General features: G+C 46.7%; 1 protein-coding gene across 2 annotated transcripts in view; it reads right to left on the bottom strand.

Annotated features, from left to right (window-relative positions):
- KIRREL3 (kirre like nephrin family adhesion molecule 3) overlaps positions 1 to 22,527 on the bottom strand; it is a 145,058-nt gene extending 122,531 nt beyond the window's left edge. For both annotated transcript variants that reach the window (XM_008051744.2, XM_021709439.1), the window contains exons 1-3: positions 22,483 to 22,527; positions 19,605 to 19,611; positions 12,709 to 12,786 (exon numbers count right to left, since the gene is read on the bottom strand). In XM_008051744.2, coding sequence (XP_008049935.2) covers positions 12,709 to 12,786; positions 19,605 to 19,611; positions 22,483 to 22,527 — 130 coding nt within the window. The remainder of the gene's footprint in view (positions 1 to 12,708; positions 12,787 to 19,604; positions 19,612 to 22,482) is intronic.
- Between the last annotated feature and the right edge of the window lie 268 nt (positions 22,528 to 22,795).

Here is a 22,795-nt window from a genome sequence, read left to right on the forward strand (position 1 = left end):
CCAAAGAGAGGATGATGGACTTTCTTTTCTGGATCAGGAGGGGGCACTGGTGGTAGGAAGCACCAGCATGAACAGAACAGGGAAGAGGTTGCAGGGAAGGGGACCCCAATGGCTCTGCAAAAGTGCTGAGGACAAGGATGGACCATTTAACATAGAACTCAGGGTTCTGGCTTCACACAGTCCTGGCTCTGCCGTTTACTAGCTGTGTGGCTTTGGGCAAGCTATTTCTCTTTCCTAAGTTTCACTTCCTTATGTGAAAAGTGGGAGTAATAATAAATACCTCTCAGGATTATGGTGATGATTAAATGAGGTGATGTGTATAAAGTGATGACTGTGGTGTCTGGCACCCAGTAAATGATAAATAAGTAGTTGTGGCAGTGACTGGCACATAGTAGATGCTCAATAAATGTTGAACGAGTACACAAATAATAACACTTCCCACTTGTGTGCATTCCAGGACCCTCTTCCAAACAACTGAGCTTGGGTTTAGACTGTACAACTGTCCAGGGTTGATCTTCTTATCCTCTTTCTACAGGGTGGAAATGGAGGCACAATGTGGTTATGGTCACTTGCCCAAGGCTACCCAGCTGATAGATGGAGTGGGCATCAGTTCTTCCCCTTCCAGGGCAAGGTTTCTGCCACCACTCCACAATGGACAGCTCCCTGTCTGTGTTGGGAGGTTGAGTTTGTCTCCACTGACTAGCTGCCCTTGCTCCTTGGAGACCAGGCACAGAGCCTATGCTGACCTCCTCAGCATGACCTAGAGGCAGAGGCAAGCAGGACTCTTTCTGTCCATTCTATCTTAATACTACATTGAGCGTTCACTCATAAAATATTCATTTTCTCCCCTCAGTGACATGCTCGTATAGGCTCCTAACATCATAAATATGGATGAAGAGTATTAGTCATTGTTATTTCTCCCACCAGCCTATCCCCCCCTCCCAGCACATCTCCTGCTTTGGTTTGAGCACAACTGGGACTTAACTGGGAGTATTAACCTGGACAACAGTAATAATGCTTTGCATCTTATGGTACTTTATACATCTTCAAAGCACCTGCACAATCAAGGTGCATAATTTACTCTTACAACACATGCATGAAGGAAAGAGGGTTAACACTATGAATATACCCATTTTGAAGATGGAAATCATAGGTCAAGAGAGACCAAAGTCAAGGTCCTATATCTAGTTAGGAACAGAACTAAGTTTTTAAAAACCTTTATCATTTATGTACTGATTGATTCATTGATTTTTGTTTTGACTCCCAATGAATGTTTCCTGGGAAACTGAGTGTTTGCTTCATGCAAATAAATAATAGCACCATCTTATTTATACAGTACGTCACAGCTTATAAAGAGTGTTCATTCGTGTTTCTTTACTGGTTCCTGTAACACAGGCATGATTTATTCTTACTTGACCAAGTTCACACTAGTTAGAGTATGAACTGGGCCTTAAGTCATTATTTCCCAAAGTGGATTCCAAGGAACCCTAGTCCTGACACCTGCTACTGAAAATGTTTTGTGGACAAATGGGTTTGGAAAACTTTGAACCGAAGCCCTCTTTTGGTGGTTTACCATGCCCTTTGACATATTCAAGTCTCTGAGAAGTTCTGAAGGAGAGAAACTCATTTAACAAGGCCTCACTTGGACTTTCCCCACCTTGTCTAACCATGGAGGCTATATTTCATGGAAAATCTATTCATGTGCTACAGATATGCTACTCCAGGGAAGTATATTCCCTGTGTTTTTGGAGCCAGTGGGACTTAGGGCAGGGTGAGAAGAGGATTGTGCAGGGGTGAAGATAGGGTAGAAGGCACTCTTCTAGGGACTATCAGAGCTGAAACACCCCTCCCCAGGCTGCCGCTTCCTCTCTTTCCTCCTAATCAGTGAAGTCCGGATAATTCACTCAATATTAGGCACAGTCAGCCCAGCCTACATCTGGGGCAGGATCAAAGGGGCCATCAACTGGCTGAGCAGAGGTCTGTGGGCAGTGCATGGTGGGAGATACTGGGAATGGCAGTCTTTGGCTATGGGGATAAATCAATAGGGATGCACATAGGTACTCAGTCATATCTGGGGTGATGGGAAAGTCTCCCTGCCCTAATTGCCTGAACACACAAGGCTCCCCAAAGCAGACCAAGGTTTGACTCTCAGCTTTGCCACATGATAGCTGTGTGCCTTTAGGTAGATGACTTAATCTCTCTGAACCTCAGCTTCTTCATCACCAAAATGGGGATAACACTGCCTACCTGTAATATGGTGAGGATGACATGACATAAGTGTGTGAAAGTGCCTTTGTCACCCCTCATGGAGGTAGGTTAGGTATGTATCTCTTCTCCTGCTTTTTGAAGACCCCAATCAAAACAAATGGCTTTCCCCACCTCTGTGTGCTATGAGCATATCATCTGCACATCTCTTTAGCTCTCTGATTACTTTGCCCTCCGCCATTTTATTACATGCCTATCTCCCCATTGGAGTAGAAACTCTCTGTGGCTGTTGCTGACTGTGTCAGTGCCCACCCGTATCCACAGGCCTGACCACTTCAGAGTCTGTGGCCAACATTCCATCGCCAGCGTCTGCACCTTTCTCCAGAGGGCTTTCTCTTAGACTGCAAAGGCCACTGTGCCCTCACACAGAACAGGCCAGAAGTGCCAGGGTCAACAACCTCATCAAGTAGCCCTCCACCCATTCCCCCAGGAGCTGGTGTATAAGTACCCCACTCCTTGGCTGGCCTGACTTTGAAGCAGTGTTTGAAGCCCTTCTCAGAGTTTCTCATTGGGACTGGGCCACAGCCATTCTCAGTGGCTTGCTGATGCTTCCCCTTCCCATAGTCATACCTGACTCTTCTCTAGGCACCTCTGCATCTCACAGATGAGCTATCACATGTGAGTCCTTGCTCAGAGTTTGCTTCCAGGGCAATCTGAGCTAAGGCAAGGGCATATGTTATTCATCTCCACATCGTCCCCCACAGCACCAGGTACACAGTAGGTGCCTGATAGATCTCTGATTCAAACAGAAATAAGTTGTAGGAGCAGACACAAGAGTAACTACCAATCAGTGCAATTACATCAGCAGGCTGGCCACAGGGGTGGGCCAGAGGAGTGTGTGTCAGATGCCTACTCACTTCCACATCTGGAAACCTCCAAAGCTACACTCTCATGTCTGTACCTGCTTCACCTGATTTCTGGCCAGACTTTGATGGGTGCAGAGCAGCTGTGGACCAGCGTCCTTCCTCAATGAGTGGAGAGCAGCTTGGGGTAGTGTTTTGAGGCTCTTTCATGAATAATGACTGAGAAGTGCAGCTCCTTAGCACTAAGAATAGTGGTTATTCCCAGTACATTTGACTCAGAGGTGGGGACTATTACATGGCTCTATTTATCCCACACTCGGTGCGCAGTTACTGAAACTGTCACCGTGTCCTATATTCCATAGACCATTATGTGTATTTCAAACCATTATATAAATGGACTTGATTTGGCACTTCTGAATGTCATTAAACTCCTCCCATACCAGTAACAACACGGTTTCCATAGAAACAAATACATTTCAGAAGGGAAGGCTCAGGGAAGAAAGCAGATGGAGTCAGGGGAAATGCAGCCCCCAGTTCCTACTTCCAGAGCTCTGGGTCTCGCACAGTGACACGAGCGCTCGGTGGAGGTGGGGTGTGCTCCTTCAGGTTTTTATTGACTCTCCTTTGATAAAAGCCCTGGGTAATTCATCTCAGCCCGAACCTGCTCATTCCTACGTACAGCCCTAAAAACTTTATGGCACTGCAAGCCATTAAGCACCCTCGTTTATTCTGATTCCTCTGGGACTTTCTTCAGACCCTGGGGAGGGGTTGGAGGGAGGGTCTCAGCGCTCAATAAATTCAGTGATGAGATCATTGAGACTGGCTAAGGAGAAGCAGAGAGAAGAAAGGAAACTTCCTCAGGGTGCAGTTAGTATGCAGGAGACCCCAGTCTCTTGCCAGTGGCTGCTTCTCAAGTCACTGGGTCCCTTATTATCAGTACAGCTAGAATGGCAAGGTTGCAGACTCTTGGGGTAGAAGGGACATTGTGTTTAGAACTCCTGGATGAGAGCCTGGCTGAGGAGCCTGTCCATGGCTTTGGCAGGTAGTGAGTTTCCTGCCTTTGGAGGGATTCAAGCATAGGTTGCAATGTCCTCTTACAATAAAAACAGCTTACAGGGTTCAGGCAACTATCACTTTCTCCAGGAAGCTATCCTGGAGGCTCTTCTCCTGGTCTACAGTTTGGCTGGATTCTCCTTCTCTGTTCCCATAGCTCCTTATACATAACCGGTGACTGCGACATCGTATTGTAATTGCTGACATGTTTGTCTCTCCCTGGGATTGTGGTGTTCTGGAGGCAGAGACTGTGTCTTTACATGCACATCACAGACACAGTGTAGACACTGGCTACATGGTTGGTGAATAAATGAGTACAAAACATCACAGTCTTTACAAAGTCTTTCCATGTATTGGTACCTGGCAGGGACACTGAACTATCACAGGAAGGTATGAGCCAGATGACCTCTGGTCCCTTCTGACCTTGATAATCTGTAATGCTATTATACTAAGCCTGCCCTGACTATACCAGGGGTTTGAGTCTAGATTTCTTCTTCTCTCAAGTCATAGAGCTTAAACATAAAAAATACCAGTTACAATGCTAAAAAGAAAAACTAAAACCAAAACAAATGCAAAAAACTGACTATGAAATATATTCAGTCTCCCCAGGTGGAGGGTAATGTTTCTGGGGGCCAAGGCTATAACCTGGGCCTGTGTTACTCTGGATAAGTCATATCCTTTTCTGAGTCTCAGTTATCTCTTTTCCAGGTGATTAAGTGTTTCTTCTAAGAGTCTATGACTGTCAAATCACCCGGTCCCAGCATCTTGGGGCCACTGACCAGGGGCAGAGAAGTTCACTGTCTTCACTCTGCTGTCAGCATCCACTCTGTGCAAACACTGTGCTGGGCTACTGGGACATCATGGAGATCAAACAGAGCTTACTGATTGGCAAGGGAGACAGTTATTCGTTAGGTAATTGCTATACGAATGTATATGTACAAACTGAGCTAAGTGCTCTGAAGGGGAAGGGGTGTGGTCCTACAAGAGCATATAGCATGGTAACAGGACCTAGACTGTGGAGGGACAGGTCAGAGGAGGCTTTGCTGGAGAAGAGACTAGAGCTGTGATTTGAAGAATGAGCAGTAATTACCATACGATGGATTTGGAGATGGGGGTGATTGTGGCAAGCACCCTGAGAGAAGGGACCAGGATAGACCAAGGCCCTGTGGAAGATGCCCTTGTTTGAGGAGCAGCAGGAAGGCCCATGCAACTGGAGTGCAGGGCGATAAGTAGGTAAGATGAGGCCAAGGAGACAGGTAGAAACCAGATCACCGTGGAGCTTTATAAAATATGCTGAGGCTTCGGGTATTTTTCCTAAGAGCAATGGAAAGCCATTGGAATATTTTCAAGAGAAACATGACATAATCAGATGTGCATTCTGGAACACGGCTCGGCTGAAGTGTGGAAAAGGAACTGGGCAGGGTGATTGGGCATGTTGGACACAAGGAGCCAATCAGGAGAGCCCTGCTGCAGTTCAGGTGGCAGAGGGTAGAGTCACGAACCAAGGCAGTGGCTTAAGATGGGAAGAGGAGGTACTCAGGAGGTAAAAGTCCTAGGACCTGGTGAGGACTGGATATGGGTGTGAGGGAAAGGGTAGTTTAAAAAGGAACTTAGCAGAGTCTGCAGCCTACGGGCTCCCCCAGCCTAAGATAAGCAGGACTCCTGGTAGGAAAGGTGACCGGAAAAATGGGCCTGGGAAAAAACTCTGGAATCCTCCATCAGATGGTGGCTGGAGAGTGGAAATGGTGGGTCTCTTGCTCCAAGATGCTGAGTGAATTAAATAACAATCATAAAGTGCCCTGGAAATCAGAGTCTTGCCATAAATAATAAACAGGGACGTTATACAAATATCAGGCTTTGCAGCCCCAGTGGAAGGAAACACATCAGTGAGAAAAATGAAATAAGAAAAAATGCACTCAAAAGCCCCAACTAACAAAATGATGGTATTAGCCAGCATCCTGGGGGCTCGGCAGGCAGCAGAGGAAAGGAATGATGTGGACCCTTAGCCTGAGACAGGCCGTGTGGCTGCAATAGTCAGTGAGAGGAGCTGCCTGCATTGGGGGACCCATTCTTCCCTGGGTCAGGTCCTCTGGCCAAGGGCTCCCGACCACCCTGATTCTGCTTTACCTGTGTCTTGACAGAAGCACAGCGCGTCCCATAGGCTGGCTCAACTGCCTTCCCGCTACCCAGCATATAGCTGACACAACCTGAATTCACTCCTGAGGACAGGAGGGAGGAAGGAACACAAACCAGCCTTCAGAGGTTGCTAAACAAAGTCAGCCAGTTGTCTTCCCAGGATTACTTTCTTTGGTGACCAAGGCACTTAAATTATGGGATGAGACTGGCTATGGTGGCTTGCGTTTATAATCCCAGCACTTTGGAGGCTGAGGCAGGTGGATTTCTTGAGTCCATGAACTTGAGATCAGCCTGGGCAACATAATGAGACCTTAGCTCTACAGAAAGATTAGCCAGACGTGGGGTGCACACCTGTAGTCCCAGCTACTCGGGAGGCTGAGGTGGAAGGATCACCTGAGTACAGGAGGTCAAGGCTGTTGTGAATCATGACTGTCATGATCATGCACCACACTCCAGTCTGAGCAACAGAGTGAGACCCTGACTCAATTTTTTAAAAAATGGGATGAAGCCGGGCTCGGTGGCTCAGCCTGTAATCCCGCGCCTTTGGGAGGCTGAGGTGAGTGGATTACCTGAGCCCGCGGGTTCAAGACCCGCCTAGGCAGCGAGACCTCATCTCTACAATAAATCAAAAAATCAGCCGGGCATGGTAGCGCATGCCTGTAATTCCGGCTACTTGGAAGGCTGAGGCGGAAGGATCGCCGGAGGCCAGCAGGTGAGGCTGCGGTGGCCGGGAGCGGCCACTGCACTCCAGTCTGGGCGACCGAGTGGGACTCCAACTCAAAAAATAAAAAAAAATAAAAAAAAATAAAAAATGGGATGAGTGATAAGACTGGGTGTTGAGAACCAAGGGAGATTTTCGAATCATCACATTTTAGAGCCTTATAGGTGATTGTATGCAACATTATTTCAACCATCTCATACATGAGAAGATTGAAATTCAGCTGTTCAGGGACTTGCCAAGTCCACATGGCTGGCTCCTTCCACTACACATCCCAACTGAGGCTACACCTCTTATTTATTAGGTCTTTTAGGGAAGAGGTAGGGAGCAGAAGTTGTAGATTCATTTTTTTTGAGTTGAGGTCTCACTCTGTCATCCAGACTTGAGTGCAATGGCACGATCAGGGCTCACCACAGCCTTGACCTCCTGGACTCAGGCGATTCTTCCACCTCAGCATCCTGAGTAGCTTGGACTCAGGTGTATAACACCATACTTGGTTAATTTTTTGATTTTTTTGTAGAGACAAGGTGTTGCTATGTTGCTCAGGCTAGTCTTGAACTCCTGGGCTCAAGCAATCCTCTCACCTCAGTCTCCCAAAGTGCTGGGATTATAGGCATGAGTCACTGTGCCCAGCTGTAGACTAATTTTTATGAATTAAGGGACGGGGTGCAGAAAGAAAGAAGCTCCTGCGCCATCACCAACAACTTCAAAGAATTCCCATCTCCCTAGGGCTCTATGTGCTCCATAAGGCTGAGAGCTAAGGATGGGCACCATGAGGGAGAAGCATTTGCACACAGAGCCTGGACTGGGATGACAGTGCCTCCGGGAGCTGTGGGCCAGGCAAGAGCCTGTGGGTGGGTGGGGGAGGGGGTCAGCCATCCGTGGAACTAGCTTCTCCTTTCCTGGAGCTCCAGCCCCTCCCAGGGAGGCCCAGAGGGCTCCAGTGAGCAGAAGCTGCCTTTGCTAATCTCTCACAAGTGTTTCGTCCTGGGAAGATGAAAGGGACAGTGCCTGGAGGCATTTTTGCTCTCTCTTGGCTAAACTGAGAGAAACAGCCAGTCACTGTGATGCTGAAGGTCCAGGAAAACCGCTGCCTGTCTCAAAAGGCAGCCTGAGAGATCATCCCATGTGAGAGAGGAGTGTCCTCCTGTGCAGGCCCACCTGAGCCTGCAGGGACTGGCCTCCCTTTCCCTCCTTTAAACATCCTCTTCCTCATATCCCCTTCTCAAGAGTCTTATGTCCGTCAGAATTTTCTGGTTCCTCAGAAATTGTCTTCTCTGGCCCGTGTCCCTCATTCTAGGTCCTCCCTGATTTTCTCCCCATCAGCTCCAGTCTCCCTGTGTTCTTCTCTTTCTTCTTCCTGCCCTCCCCCACCGTCTTTCCAGCCACCCTGAAAAATCAAACCAGGCTAGTGTTAGGGGCTTCTCCTTTGTTCATGGCCTCAGCCTTTTCTTCCAGTCACTATCCACAGACCCCAGGCAAGTTGCTCTGTGCACTTGGGTCATGCTGAACTAGTGGGGTGCACTGTTGTCTCTAGGGTTGTTGTTTACAGTTCTAGTAAAGAGGAATCCTGAGCGTTCTGAGGCCAGGCAAAGCCCCTCCTCTGATACCTTGTGACAGCTTTCTATTCTGCTCTGGGGAAGCAATGTGAATTGAGAAGGTGAGTGGTCCTGGGATCTCCAGGAGAGAGGGGTCTCAGGAAAGAGCTGGGAATGGGAGGTAAAGAGAGAGAGAGAGAGAGAGAGTGTGTGTGTGTGGGTGTGTGGGTGTGCGTGTGTGGGTGTGCGCACGCATGTGTCTGTGTGTATACGTGTGTATTGGGGATGTGGCTGAGGAAACAGTGAGAACAGACCTGATGGGAAATATCTGCTTAAAGACTCTTAGAGCATGGCCCAGCAGTAGATGGGCTGAAGAAGGAGAGCCAGTGGAGGAAGAAGGGAGATCACCCTCGGGGAAGAGCTCCTCTCCCAGCCCTCTGGCTGACCTGCAAGGGCCCTACCTCCCAAGAAGGGCAATAGTCCTCAGGAAAGCCTGAGAGTCAGCACCAAGGCAAGACTCAGGGAGTTCTTGAAGATGTGGAGAATCCTCTTGTGGAAGGCTCCATCAGTCAGCCCGAGCAGCTCTTTCTCGAGATCCACCTGACACCTGTGGATGACTTTACATATTCCTCTATCACCACTCACGGCAATAATTAACTACCCAAACAAAAATTAAGCCACTACTCTCTACTTATGAGACATTGGAATAAGACATAGGGATAGAGAGGAAGACGGAATAGTCCTTGCCCTCTTTTAGCTACTTCTCTAGGTGGGACTGAAGGGGCACAAGGAAAAAGTCTAACAAATAATCACACATTATGACAAGTGCCACAAAATGAACAGACTGGCTGCCATTATGGAGCAGGTGGTGGGGGAAAAGGATATATGATTTAGGTAAGGAGGCGGGGTTGGGTCTCTTTGTGGAGGTGATACTTACACTGAGATGTGACTGTGTATTTTTATTGTGAGTTCCTTGAGGGCAAGGACTATGTCTTTTTTGCTTATATAGCTCCAGAGCTTAGAACAATGCCTGGCACTTATTCAAAATGTGTATTATTTTTATGAAATTCAATGAATGTTTGATGAATAAATAAATGATCTCATTCCAGCAGTTCCCATTTAAAGCACCATGTACTTAATCATATTAAGACAATTATCTCAAACAAATCTGATATTTTCTGCCTACTCTGTCTTTATTCCCTCCTTTCTTGCCTTCCCTTCGTTGATTTTTGCTTATATCTCCATTTGATTCCTCAGATGTGTGGAGTCCAAACAGGAAAGAACACACACACACACACACACACACACACACACACACACACACACACACACGCATACACACACGCATACACACACACTCCACGTATTACCAACCACCTCAATTCCTGCAAATCCTGCAGATTCTATCCGAGAAGCTATTAAGCACTCCCAAATAGAGCAAACCTCTCATTGACTATCACATGCCTCCTTAAACGATCTTTGAATAGCGTTTTTTTTTATTGCTTTGTGTAGTTTAACGGCACCAATTGCTATTACTCTAACTTATGATAAACCCTAGATCTATAAAGCTCCTGTTCATTCATTATTTTCCTCTTGCTTCTTCTCGAGCTGTTATTTTTTGGAATGTGGTGAGGAGGAGGGAGTGGAGGGAGAAGAAAATAAAAGAACACAAAATTAACAGAGAAACAAATGAAATAGGGAAACACTTCTCCCTGGGTGATGGGCACCCTATTAGACACTGTTAAACAGAACAAATATGCTTTAATACAGCACAAGTAGGCCTTTTTTATTTATTCTAAATTAGAAATATAATGATTACCACCTTATCTTTAATGGGAGAAGCAGCTAATTGTTCTAATATCTCACTAATTCTAGGAACTGGAATAAAATAATTATTTTTTCCTATTTTACCAATTGTTCAATTTATACCAAGGTGTGTTGCATGGCATGGACAGAATTTCTGTCTCTTGATCTATGTCATGGCTGCTATTCCAGCTCAATTATTAATATGTGGGAGTTATAATTATTTTGAGTACTGGTACAAGATAATTATAAACCATAAAACAGCTCCCCACACTTGCTGATGCCTTTTCTTTTCTTTTTTTTTCTTTTGAGTTGGAGTCTCACTCTGTTGCCTAGAGTGGAGTGCAGTGGCCGCTCCCGGCCACTGCAGCCTCGACCTGCTGGGGTCCGGTGATTCTTCCACCTCAGCCTTCCAAGTAGCTGGAACTTCAGGTGCGCGCTGCCATGCCCGGCTAATTTTTTTGATTTTTATTGTAGAGATGAGGTCTCGCCAAGTTGCCCAGGTGGGTCTCGAACCCGCGGGCTCAGGCAATCCACTCACCTCGGCCTCCCAAAGCGCTGGGATTATAGGCTGAGCCACCGAGCCCGGCCCTGATGCCTTTTCCTATCTGTAGACATGTTGGAATCTGGGTGTATAAGCTTTAGAGAGAGAAAAATGTATAACTTGGGGGTAGTAAGCCTGTTCCTCCTCCAGAGCCTTCCTTCTCCTTCATTTCTACCTCCCGTCCCTCTGGAGCCAAAGCTGACCGCCTGTGCATCTCTTCCCTGCCCCACTGTCTTGCCCTCCTCCTATCCTGTTTCTGCTTTGTTAGTTGAGATTTCTAACTCATCATACGGGTTGGCTCAGGTTAGCAACCCCCAGCCCCCATTTCCTCAATCACTTAGAAACTGGGGTCAGATACCTGGAGCTTGGGGTTTCGAATGCAGCCCAAGTCCTGACTTTTTGGCTCCCCCAGTCCCCGTGAACCTTGTTTCAGCTTCTCTAATGAGCAGCGCCAGCGAGAGAACATGTCTATTCAGCACCACGGACAGAGGCACACTGTCAGTTCCCACAAATTAGAAGTTACTGCCTAGCAGTCTTGTCAAGGCCGCGCAGTATTGGAGAGGGAGGGACACTGACTAGCAGGACACAGAAAATGCAGCCCCCAACCCTGGTTGTAATCAGCCATCAGGATCCTACAAACGGAAAGAGGCTTCTTGATGCTGCTGTCTTCTTACGCTGACAGGTGGTGAATGGGGGGGGGGTGATCACTTCCTGTACCTTATTATGCTGGCCTAACTCTTGTCAGGTTGTCACCATGATGGACGCTGGTGACAGACCCATAGCTGGCAAGGTCTCAGGTCTGGGGAGCACATAGGGGTGTGGGTGCTGTGCACCAGGTTGGCAGGAGAGCCAGCTGAGGAGCATGGGAAAAGGACACTGAGACTATGCTATGGTTTAGCTCTGGGGAAGGAGATGGTGGAGGGAAGCCACCTCCTTCTTTCTGGAATGGGAATGAGGCCTCAGGGGTCCTGGGTTTAGGAGGGAACAGGCCCAGCTCATGGCAAGCTTGGCTGGTGGAAAGCCAAGGCTTCATTTGTCTAACTTTAATGAATAAATGGCATCCCCAGCCATTGTTTATCTACTTTTGAATCCTGACAAACAGTCTGTGGCATCTGATGGAGAGGGTTATTAGCTGCACAGAGACAGATGGCTAGGGATGGAGAGGATTGGTTCTTTATTACAGCAGACCCATAAGTGACAGAACTCCTCTCACATCCCAGCCTCCACGCCAATGTCAATACCTTCCCCAAGCCTTCAGTTACCCAACCAAGCCTCAGAGGGAAGACCCAGCACAAGAGGAAGGCAGAATGGCCCATGAGTAAGAGGGAAAAGTCGGGCCAGTGGAGTCAGAAAAGAGCAGATTTCCAAGTACAAGCTCTTTAAGAAGCTTTATTTAGTGTTCTGCTAAGTGTTCTGCTAAGTGTCCTGTAAAGTCCTGTTTATTCAATAGGCATTTAAGAAATGTGAATGATTGAGGTAAAGGTAAAGAGGTATGGATTAGAAAAGATAATAGGAGCATACTGAGTTGGGTTAGGTGGGTAGGTGGGGAGCACATGGTAGGCAAGACATGAAGAAGGTAGGTAGGGAGCACATGAGAGGAAGAGCAGTAGGGAACACAAAGGGAAGATAGCATAAGAAAATGCTCATGAATCAGCAGCTTGTGTTGAAGGCATTGGCTATTCTTTCCCACATTACTGTGTAAATGGCTTCATGGAAATAAAACGGATCTGCCCAGGGTCCTTTCGAGACATCCTAGGTTCTTTTTCCTGGCTCCTCTGTACACAGTTGTAAGGCATAGTTTTCTCCCTCCAAGACTACCACTGAGACCATGGGGAGGTTCTCACTGACCTTCATTCATTCTCCGAAACTTGTCCTTGGCCATGTAGCCCAGCACCAGACAGCATCCTCTCTTCTGGAGGCCCAGTTCTGGAAGAGAAGTGCAGGTGGGTGAGTTGGGAATGGGAACAGGTCAGGAGTTAGGGGAGGCCTCTCTGCGGGGGGCTGTGGGGGCTTGCTGCTCTTATAAGCAGGGCTGCTTCTTTGTTTAAACAACATTTCTATAAAACGTATTATGTTCCAGGCATACTTTTAAACCAGTAATTCCTCATTTGATTCTCAAAACAACACTATGAGGTATGTGACATTATTATCCCCGTTTTCTCTCATCCCCGTTTACAGCGGCACTAAACAAGCAATCTTACATGAAGGAGCTAGCAGGTAGTGGGGCCAGGATCGGCTCCAGAGTTCATGCTCATAACCATTATTCTGTGTTATCAAGGCTCTTTATATGCCAGGCCTGGGGACTGTGCTGACATCACCTAGGGATTGTGGCCAGACTTGCCAAAGAATATGCATCATCTAGTCAGTGGTATCCAGGATGAAGCAGTGCAGCCAAACACAGCAGGTGACTCGACTCTGGATGAAGGAGTGATTGAGCGAGTTTGGGAACAACATAGAGGTTGAGATATAGACAGAAGGACTCTCTCTACCTTTGTGTTTCTGGGGCTGGGGATTTCTGTGCATTCCTATACCGAGGCCCAATTCAGCACCATTATCAAGCACTTGTGAAGTGTAAACTCAGAGCACAGGGGGTTGGATAGCCAAGAGACACAAGGCTTCACAAGGCCTGGACCCAACTGGAAAAGCAAGGCAGAGTAACAATTCCAGGTAGCAAATGCAAGAGATCATTTTTTGTTTTTTACATAGTGTTTTGTAAATTGACAATCCCTGTGTGTGAGCATTGGATTGGAGTCCACCTGCTTCACAAGAAGGCAAGCTTTCCTCTCTGGCATTAAAAAAAAATCTTATTTGTCTTAAGCATTTTGTGGATTTTGAAGCAACTCCATACCAAGTTCCTTTTTTGATCCCATCCCTATGAATAACCCCCTGAGTTAGGCAGGTAGGCCACTGCAATTCACTTTACGCAGATGGGAAAACTGAGGCTCAATGATATTAAGTGACTTTCCATGATTATTTTAGACTCCCCACCCCCTCCACCTCGCTTAGAAGTCACATAAATGTGACAGCTGCCATAACTTGGGTAAATCAAAAAGGGTATGATTTCTATTAGAGAGGATGTGACTGTAGCTCCTCCCAGGCCTTGCCAGGATTTCTGGGCACCTGGCTGCTCCTTTCTCCTTTGGTTTCTCGGAGAAGGAACATCCCACTGAGTGGTGTGTCACAACAACTTCTCCCACAACACCGGGTGTATCTCCGAGCCCAGCCAGTCAGGGTACAGACTGTTAGAGGATAGACAGAGTGGGCCATTCCTCCTCCTACCTCTCCAACCACCTTCTGTGGCCCAGGTCCACATGTCAAGTGTAGCAGGATAAAAGGGAGCATAGGGCCCAAGGGAGACAGATAAGTCAAGTTTGGGGTCCCTTGCCCCAGAGAAAAACAAAGTGTGGTGGGTGGTGGCAGAGTGCCATGGCCTAGGGAGGCCGCCAGCTTTGATCTCCTGATTCTATAAAGGGGTTTATTGACTATCAGTAAAGGGCAGAGAAGCAGATCTGAGGGCACCTTTTCCAAAGGCACTCACTTCTCTTCCTTCCCCTCCACACTCGCATCTGCCAAACCGCCCTCACTTCAAACGGTCTTACATCTCAGGCGCCCAAATTGACGATGTTAAGTTCCCTCATCCAAGGCCTTGGCCCTTTCTTCAGGGGCTCCCGCTCTGCCGAGGGCCTCACGGATCAAAGCCCCTTTGATGTTTACTTACTATATTTGTGGATTCTTTCTAACAACCACCTTCAAGAGGCAGGAATGTAGCCTGCCAGGAGGGGCCAGTGGAAGTGCATGCTGCCAGGAGGTGATGAGCTCCCAGGAACAATAGCCTCTAGCTGGAGAATGGATTGAAATCCCAACATGCTGAGGACAGGCAGAGCTAAGCAGCCCATTATAATTTCACGTGTATTGTTTGTCATCAAAAGGATACAATTGCTAACAATTCCTATTGTACCTGCCGTTGACTTCTTAAGCTCATCTAAAGCACACCAGCAGTGGCTCCTTATGAGAAAGGGAGTTTGGGTTCTTGAATTGAGACCAGCAGGGAGTCCCAGAGAACACTGAGTAGGGAGAGAAAAGTTGCTGGGTGGATTCAGGCCAATGTTCTTTGGGTCAGTTGCTGGACTCTCAGACAAATGGATAGGAGAACGATTCTACAGATGTAGAAAGGGTGAGCAACCTGTTGAATCTGGATTCTCTAAGTTAGTTGTCTCTACTACCCCAACTCAACCTCTCTTACGTCATATACTATGATGCCTCCAGGGTAACTACCTGAGGGGAAGCTGTGCATACAAGCAATTTTTATAAGAAGGAATCTCACTGACCATGTTTGATTTTTGCAAATGAGCAGTCAAAGAAGTTTTTAAAAACCTGATTAGTAAAAGAAACTGAGGATGAGGCAATTTCTCAATGTATTTGGCTCATTTAATTTGACACGTGTGAGTTAGTCTTATTTAGGTGGCTACATCATGAGGCACTAATAAGTATGCTGCAGAAATGTATTAAGTGTGAGGGCTCTCTGACTGAGTGAGTCTTTGCTGAGAAGTGGGGAGAAGCCACTGGGATCTTTGCAAGAACGAGCAGCTTGGAGGATGGGCGATGTGAGAATTAGCTAGTTTTCCACATACGAAAGTTTGGGAAATTATTTGGAGAGATTTGCAGAGCTAAGTTACAGATCGTTGGGTCCACAAGAGAAAGCTTGCAGGGGGGACTGTTGTGGAGGAGGGGAGGAGAATTTGGAAACAGTTGGGAAGTGGGGAATTGGGAAGGTACTGAGCACAGACAGAATGAGAAGGAAGCAGGAAGTAATTGCTTTAACTTGGGGAAACTTCAACAAGCCAAACTAGCTAGGCTATTAGGGTAGAGGAATCTCTCTCTTTGTGAAGTAGACCAGCTACCAGACTGTCACCTGCCTTGTCATATGGCACTGAGATGGATAATGGAGTCAGATCACAGATGCCCTTTTTAAGCAATATGACAGTCTTCTCCAAGTAGGTTTGGGGGCTGCCATCATTGACTTTATCAGTAGTAGAACCACCCAGATGCCCTAAAGTATCCATGGAAAATAACTGACGTGAAAAAAATTCTGCCCTGAAGGGCAAGTTTATAGCAAGGAAGTCCAGGGTCACCTGCAGATGGGGTGATGAAGGGCACTTTCTGAGGAAAATGAAGGTTAGGAATACTTTCCATGCAAGGAAATATCTATTAGAACAGGGTATGTTTCTTAGGGAGAAGGGAAGCTTGCACCCATGGGAATTCCTGGCCTCTGGACTGTAAGCAACAGAAAGGTCAGGATTGTGCCTTTTCCAGTTCCGAGACCCTAGTACCAAGCTCAGTGCCGGACACATGGTAAGTGCTAAGGAAAAGTTTACTGACTTAACAAAAGGGCCAACTAAACAATATTGGGCAGTGATCAGTTCTCCCTGACCCAGTCAGAATGAAAACAGGTGGGCTTAAAGGTAGCACAATGGATTTAGCACAATGGAAGATGGTTGTAGATATAGTACATGAAACTTGCAATTCATTGAAATAGAAGACTAGAGAATCCTGTGGATTTCCTCTTGGGAGAAAAAAAGAGGGGTGGCTTTATAAATGGAATGGGTTTCCTTCAGTTTCGGGGGTGCAAATGGGACTTTTGCTAGCCTTAGGAGTACTTTGTTCTTACTAGTAATAATAATGAGACAGTGATATTATTTCACATTTGTGGGATACTTATTTTTTCACGATCCTGTCATATTCTCTATCTCATTAGATGCTCTGTGAAGTAGGCACGGCAGAAATTATTTCCTCCATTTTGGTTTCAGAAACTGAGTCTCAGAGAAGTAAAATGAAAATTTAAGGCCAGAGCATTAGCTGGTGATAGTGCTCAGGCTAGAATTCAGGCCTGATTTCTGGCTTAGATTTTAGGGTTGCAAATGCTACAAATCAAGACAGATCAGAGAACAAAGAACAGAGATTAGTGGTTTGGGCTAGGATGTTGCTATGGGCTGAATTGTGTCCCCCTCCCCGCCCCCAATTTCATATGTTGAAGTCCAAATCTCACTACCCCAGAATGTGACCTTATTTGGAGATAAGAACTTTGCACAGGTGATCACCCTAAAATGAGGTCATTAGGTTGGGTCCTAATCCACTGACTGGTACCCTTATAAAAAGGGGAAACTTAGAGACAGACACATGTACAAGAAGGATACCGTATGAACATGAAGATAGCCATCTAAAAGCTAGGGAGAGACCTGGAACAGATCCTTCTCTCACAGCCCTCAGAAAGAACCATATCTGCTGTCGTCTTGCTTTTGGACTTCTGGCTTTCAGAGCTGTGAGATGATACATTTCTGTTGTTTAAGCCCCCAGATGGTGGTACTCTGCTACCGCAGCCCTAATATAGAGAGGACAGGGATGAACTGGTCTCCTTTGTGGGGTCGGGCTATCTCTATTAGCCATAGTTCTCTATAACCCAACCCCAGGTCACAGAGCTGCCGGTGGGGGACAGCATCATTCCCTGGTCAGAGGCCCCAACGAACTAGAGAGCAGCCACCGGGCTGCTAAGATAAGGCAGTGGGGGTGGTGGGCCCATGAGGTGACAGGAGAGAGGGAAGGTAGGAAGGGAGGGTTGGTCATGTGTCTGCATGCCCAAGAGCACTCAGCGGCAAACTAGGATGCCTTTGACATTCCTGCTTCCGTGGTGAGGACCACAGTGGCCTGGATTGCACTTGCTTATTCTCCAGTTCAGGGGCTAATGAGCTCTTAAGTAACTGTGGACAGAGATGGGTGACAACAGACAGGTACCAGTCCCTATCTCACCATTTCTGAGACTGTCCAGTGCATTTGACTGGCTACTTGTAAGAGGTCTTCCTGTCCTGTCCCCAACTTGCCCAGTCACACTAGTTCAAGGGCACTTGTAGAAGACTGACCCAGCAACCTATCAAACAAGAAATAAGAGTATTTTTTGGCAGGCAGTTTGGTATGGCTGTAGCAAAGATTTTAGGAGCAGCAGAAGAGAGATAAGTCAGGAGATGTAGCCAGGGACCAGATCCTGGAGCAGCCAGTGAGTGAGCCTTGCACAGGAGGCTGGGTATTCTCCCACAGGAGGCGGGGAGCCATGAAGAGTATGAGATAGGGGAAAGACAGACCACATTTGCATTAAATAATGATCACTTTAGCACCGGTGTTGATGACGGATGGGAGGAGATGAGTCTGGAGAAGGGAGGCCAACTGGGAAACTGTTGCCACACTCCAGGCGAGAGATGATAGGTCTGCCTTTGCCTCCTCTTCTGCTTGCTGAAGATGTCCAGAGGTCAGAAAGCAAGGGAAGGACCCTGAACTTTATCATGAGGACATCTAGAGCCTCCAGATCTCTGGCACCTCAACATAGAGAGCAGTGGAGGGGCCAGAAATAGCTCAAATTCTCCAGATGGTGACTGAGACCATATGGAGAACATGCCAGCAGGACCTGGTTGGAGTCACAGGGAAACCATGTGGGTCAGGGGAGGCCACAGATGCTTCAGAACTAACAGAGCTGGCTGAAACCACACTCCAGCACTTACCAGTGAGGCTCCTCTGAACTTTAGTTTTCTCATCTCTAAAATGTCAATACTAATAGTAAGGTCCTCCTCACACAATTAATATGAAAATCAAATCAGCCACCCTGTGGTGAAAAGTGCCTAGAATTAAGTATCTGATAAAGGTGAGTTCAAAATTAGAAACAAAAGACCAAAATCAAGTTTTTTCTTTACAGACGAGAAAGTAGAGATACAGAGAAGTAGAATGACTTCTCCATGGTGATGTGATGAACTGTTAGGTGATATACTCTGAAGGTTTGTGCGGTGGCCATGAGTCAGATGGTCTGGGAAAGCAAAGTGAGTCAAGAACACCAGTAAGGTGGCTGTAGCAGGAGAGGCTAAGGGACCAGCAGGACTGGGAACAGAGAGAAAATGGGGAATCGGAGATATTCTGATGCTAAGTGACCCAGTGGGGCAAGCAGAGGAAGGGGGCAAAGGTGACCCCACTGTCTTTCATTGGACAGAGCAGGGTCAGGACAAAGAAAGTTGATTAAGTCACAGAGTGATAATTGTACATTTTTGGACTCCTGTATTTGAGGTGATGAGGTTCTCAAGTCAAGAGGACCCGGATGATAATGTAAGCCAGAGTTCTGATCTGAAACACAAATATTTTTAACCAACTGCACTGACCTCAGAGGGTGAATGTTTCATTCTGGAGAAACAGCAGGGGGATACTATGGGTAGATTCTGCTACAGGCGTTGATACCATCCCTCCATAATTAGCACATATTAATAAATGTCACTGGTATAAAGTCCAATCCATGAATACTCATTGCTAGGCACTATGTGCAAAACAAAAATAAACAAGACGAGCTTCCTAGCCCAAGGAGATTAGAATCCAGTTGGTTATATAAGGCATCTACTTTTGAAGAGGTAAATAAAAGTCAAAGCCAAGGAGCAGTTTGGTAGAGAAAGAGTCATGAGGCAACATACAAGCTATTTCCGCACAAATGACAATCTTTGCTGCAGGAGTCCAGAGGAGGAGAAGAGAGCTGGAGCACTGGGTTGTGAGGGATGCCCTTGCAAAGGGCCTTGAAGCCTAGAGATTGTCCCAGATCTTGTCTTTGTTGTGTGTTTGTACTGGTGATCTCTCTTACTGCCCATCACTCACCAGTAGCCATCAACAGCCACTCTGCCCAGCCATTGCAGAATGCTGGAGTCTAGTGTTTGGAATGTCCTCACCTTGGTTCTGCTGCACAACTGCTGTCTGCATCGGTTCTACCTAGTTCTGTTTTTAGCATAATTACTTGCAGGCAGTAATGATGCCCATAAATCATGCAAAGATCACAGTTTCCTGATCAGCTTCTGTAGTAAAGGGGCCTGATGAGGGGAGTAGCAAAGGTAAATTAATCCTGACTAGTGCCTGGCTCTGGCCCTCGAGGACAAGTGATAAATGTTTAATAGTCCAATAATACCTGTTTTATAATTTTTGGATCCCATTGCTTGCTAATTCTAAGTTTATTAAAGAACTATAAATTTTACATTGTTGTAAAGATATAATTGCTATTTCATTGCTTATTTAATATGAGTTAATTATATTAGAACTAAGTTTTTCCCCATTCATATTAAGTATCAATTAGTTGTTTTAAACTATTGATTTGTATTTAATTAACTATGCTATTACATACCAATTAAATTCTTATAAGAGAAATCTGAAACAGCTGTGTCTTAAATTAATTTTTTTAAAAACAATTGATTCCATAAAAAGCTCATGTCGAGTTATCATTTTTTAGGAAGAGTTGACAATCATTTGTGATAATTCCAAAAAGTTTTTGTGAACCCCCCCTCACTCTATCCTCACTAGCTCCTGCAGGGTGCATGGCTCCCTCAAACACCTGCTGATAAGCACCTTGCGGCTTCATCCAGCAGTAGTAATGACTATGGGGTAGCCCTTTGCCAGCCCCTACCCTCCTCAGCCTGCCTCAGTTGTGCCATTTGCCAGTTGGCATAGCCCCATCCACTGCATGGCCAAGGCAAGTGGCATTATTAGCAAGTCCTCGCCACCAGCTGGAAGGGCTAGAACTGTCTGTGTTGCTATGCCCCAGATCCCATGAGCCTGCATGCTCATGTGGTCATAAATCTTTTGGCTTCTTCAAATCTCTGCTCCACTGGCCTGTACATTTAGGGTGGGAAAAAGATAACAGACATTTGCTAAGCAGCAAAGGGGGCATTTAACTTTCCTCATTTTGTTTCACCCTTACAACAACCTTATGAACCCAGGTGTTATTATCCCGATGTTATTTATAAAGAAACTGACATTTTAGAGGGGTAAGGAGTTTGCTCAGAGTCCCGCGACTGGTGAGTGGGGAAGTTTGGAATACCCTTGTCTGTCTGACTCCATGTTGGTGCATCCTGCCATGCTCTGTCTCCATTTTCTGAGAAATTCAACTCCTCACCAATTCTGAGTCTCAGCCCATTGGGCTAGCTCTCAGACACCTTGTCTGACTCCTGTCATCTTTCTCTCCTTGGATGGATAGGCTCCTCCCATACCCTTAGTCACTGCCTGGGGTCTTTCTCCCAATGGATGAACTACCTGGAATTCCAACACAGCCACCAGCTTCTTCTGGGGCCCTTGGCTGTCAATATGGGCCCCAAAGTTGGCAGAGTTCACTCCACCCCTCTGCACACTGAAATTGGGATGCTGACTACTCCCTTTGGGGCTGGGTGCAGTCATCTTGCACTTCTCTACTGGCGAGCATCACAAAAGACTCACCCACCTGGTGCCAAGTTCACGTAATTCACTGTCACAAAGCTGCCAAGTACTGATTGCTTCTGATTTATTAGTCTCTTAGCTAAGCATTCCACATGCATTGTTTTCTTTAATTTTCATCAAAACTATAAGGTAATACTGTTGTTATTCCTATTTGACAGAAGAGGAAACTGAGAATCCAAAAGGTTACATAACTTCCTCAGGGTCATTGTCGAGGTCAGCAAAGTCAATTACAAACTAGATTCTTTGGGCTACCAGTATCATCTCTTTGTGAGGGGAGTGCTGGCGCAAGGGGGAACGTTTAATAATGCTGGTTGAATAGTTGTATGAGGAACAGTTTTATCACATGTACAAGAATGGCTTAGCCCATCTGATTTAAGATGTCTAATCCCAGTGGGTTGCTTGTTTGGTAGGGGAACATATAAAGAAACACAATCATGAAGGTCATTCCTGTTCCCCTGGCTTGTCATTAGTCTACTCGCCCTGGAGGAACAGGGGCTGCTACAGGCCATATGCCTGCGAAGCTTTTAGACTTTCCTTAAGAGGAACTTGGAAGTCAGTGACTAGTGTTTGAATGGGGCCAGATGCTCCACAGCTGTGTGTCCTGTTCCTGGGGAGGCTCAGCCTGGTGCAGCCAGTCAATCACAGCTGGGAGGCCAGGCAGGAAGAGGGAATCTCTTTTTTTCTTGTTTCTTGTAGGACCAAGAGTCCCCAAAAGATGAAGACTGAAGGCAATAACGTGGCAGGCAAAGTCGCACTCCACCCCATCCCCTGAAGTCCTCTTGAGGCCCAGATCTTTGAGAAGGCAGAGGCCCAATAAGACATTATGCCAAAGAGATTGATTTGTTAAATTAATCTTTGCACAGATTAGTGAACTTACAGATTATTAGCTCCGCTGTCCAGGCAAGGCTCAGGGAAGTTGAGCAATTTTCCTGAAATCATACAACTAAGAAGTGGTAGACGCAGGATTAAAACTCAGGCCCATTTGATGCCAGAGCCCAGGTCCGCCGCACCCTTCTCTGACGATGCAGCCCTAATGCACAGCTCAGGGGACCAGCAGAGACCTTGGTGGGAAGAGGGGAGCTGCCCAGAGGGTGCTGACTGATGGAACTGTGGGCATTGTTGCTGGGTGGCTGGAAGCACTGTGAAGCCCTCCTGGGAGCAAGGATCCTGAGGAGTCCATTTCCTTGGGTATGGAGAAGGAGGAATTGCCTCCTGGGGGAGGCACGGAGGTGGGGGTAAGGTAGGGAAGGGTGGAGGACAGCCACCTGCTCAGGGTGTGTGGACAGCAGGGGCATGACTGCTGAGGTTAGTGATGTGCTTACAAACAACTTGTTACCCATTGATGGCCCAAATAAAACCACAAATGCTGAGGATTAATTGGGAGGGTCCCATAAGTGTCATAGACTGACTTTAAATAATTTATCCCTAGGGTCAGGCAGAAATGCTCAACCTTTGCCCTTGAGTCCCCTGAGTCCCACTGAATGAGGTTGGGGTGGAGGGAGACATCTGCTCTTATTTGGCACAAGAAAAAAGGACAGAGAGGAGGAAAAATGTCCTGGGAGTAGGGGGAGAGTAAGGTTTTTAGGGATCTTGGAGTGAAGGGGGTGCTGAGGGTCTAGTGGGCTTGGGGGGTGCCCCCTCCACTTTCTGGGTGGAAAAA

The sequence above is a fragment of the Carlito syrichta genome, unplaced genomic scaffold (genome assembly GCF_000164805.1).
Source record: "Carlito syrichta isolate Samal-C Ts95f unplaced genomic scaffold, Tarsius_syrichta-2.0.1 Scaffold230023, whole genome shotgun sequence".
NCBI lineage: Eukaryota > Metazoa > Chordata > Mammalia > Primates > Tarsiidae > Carlito > Carlito syrichta.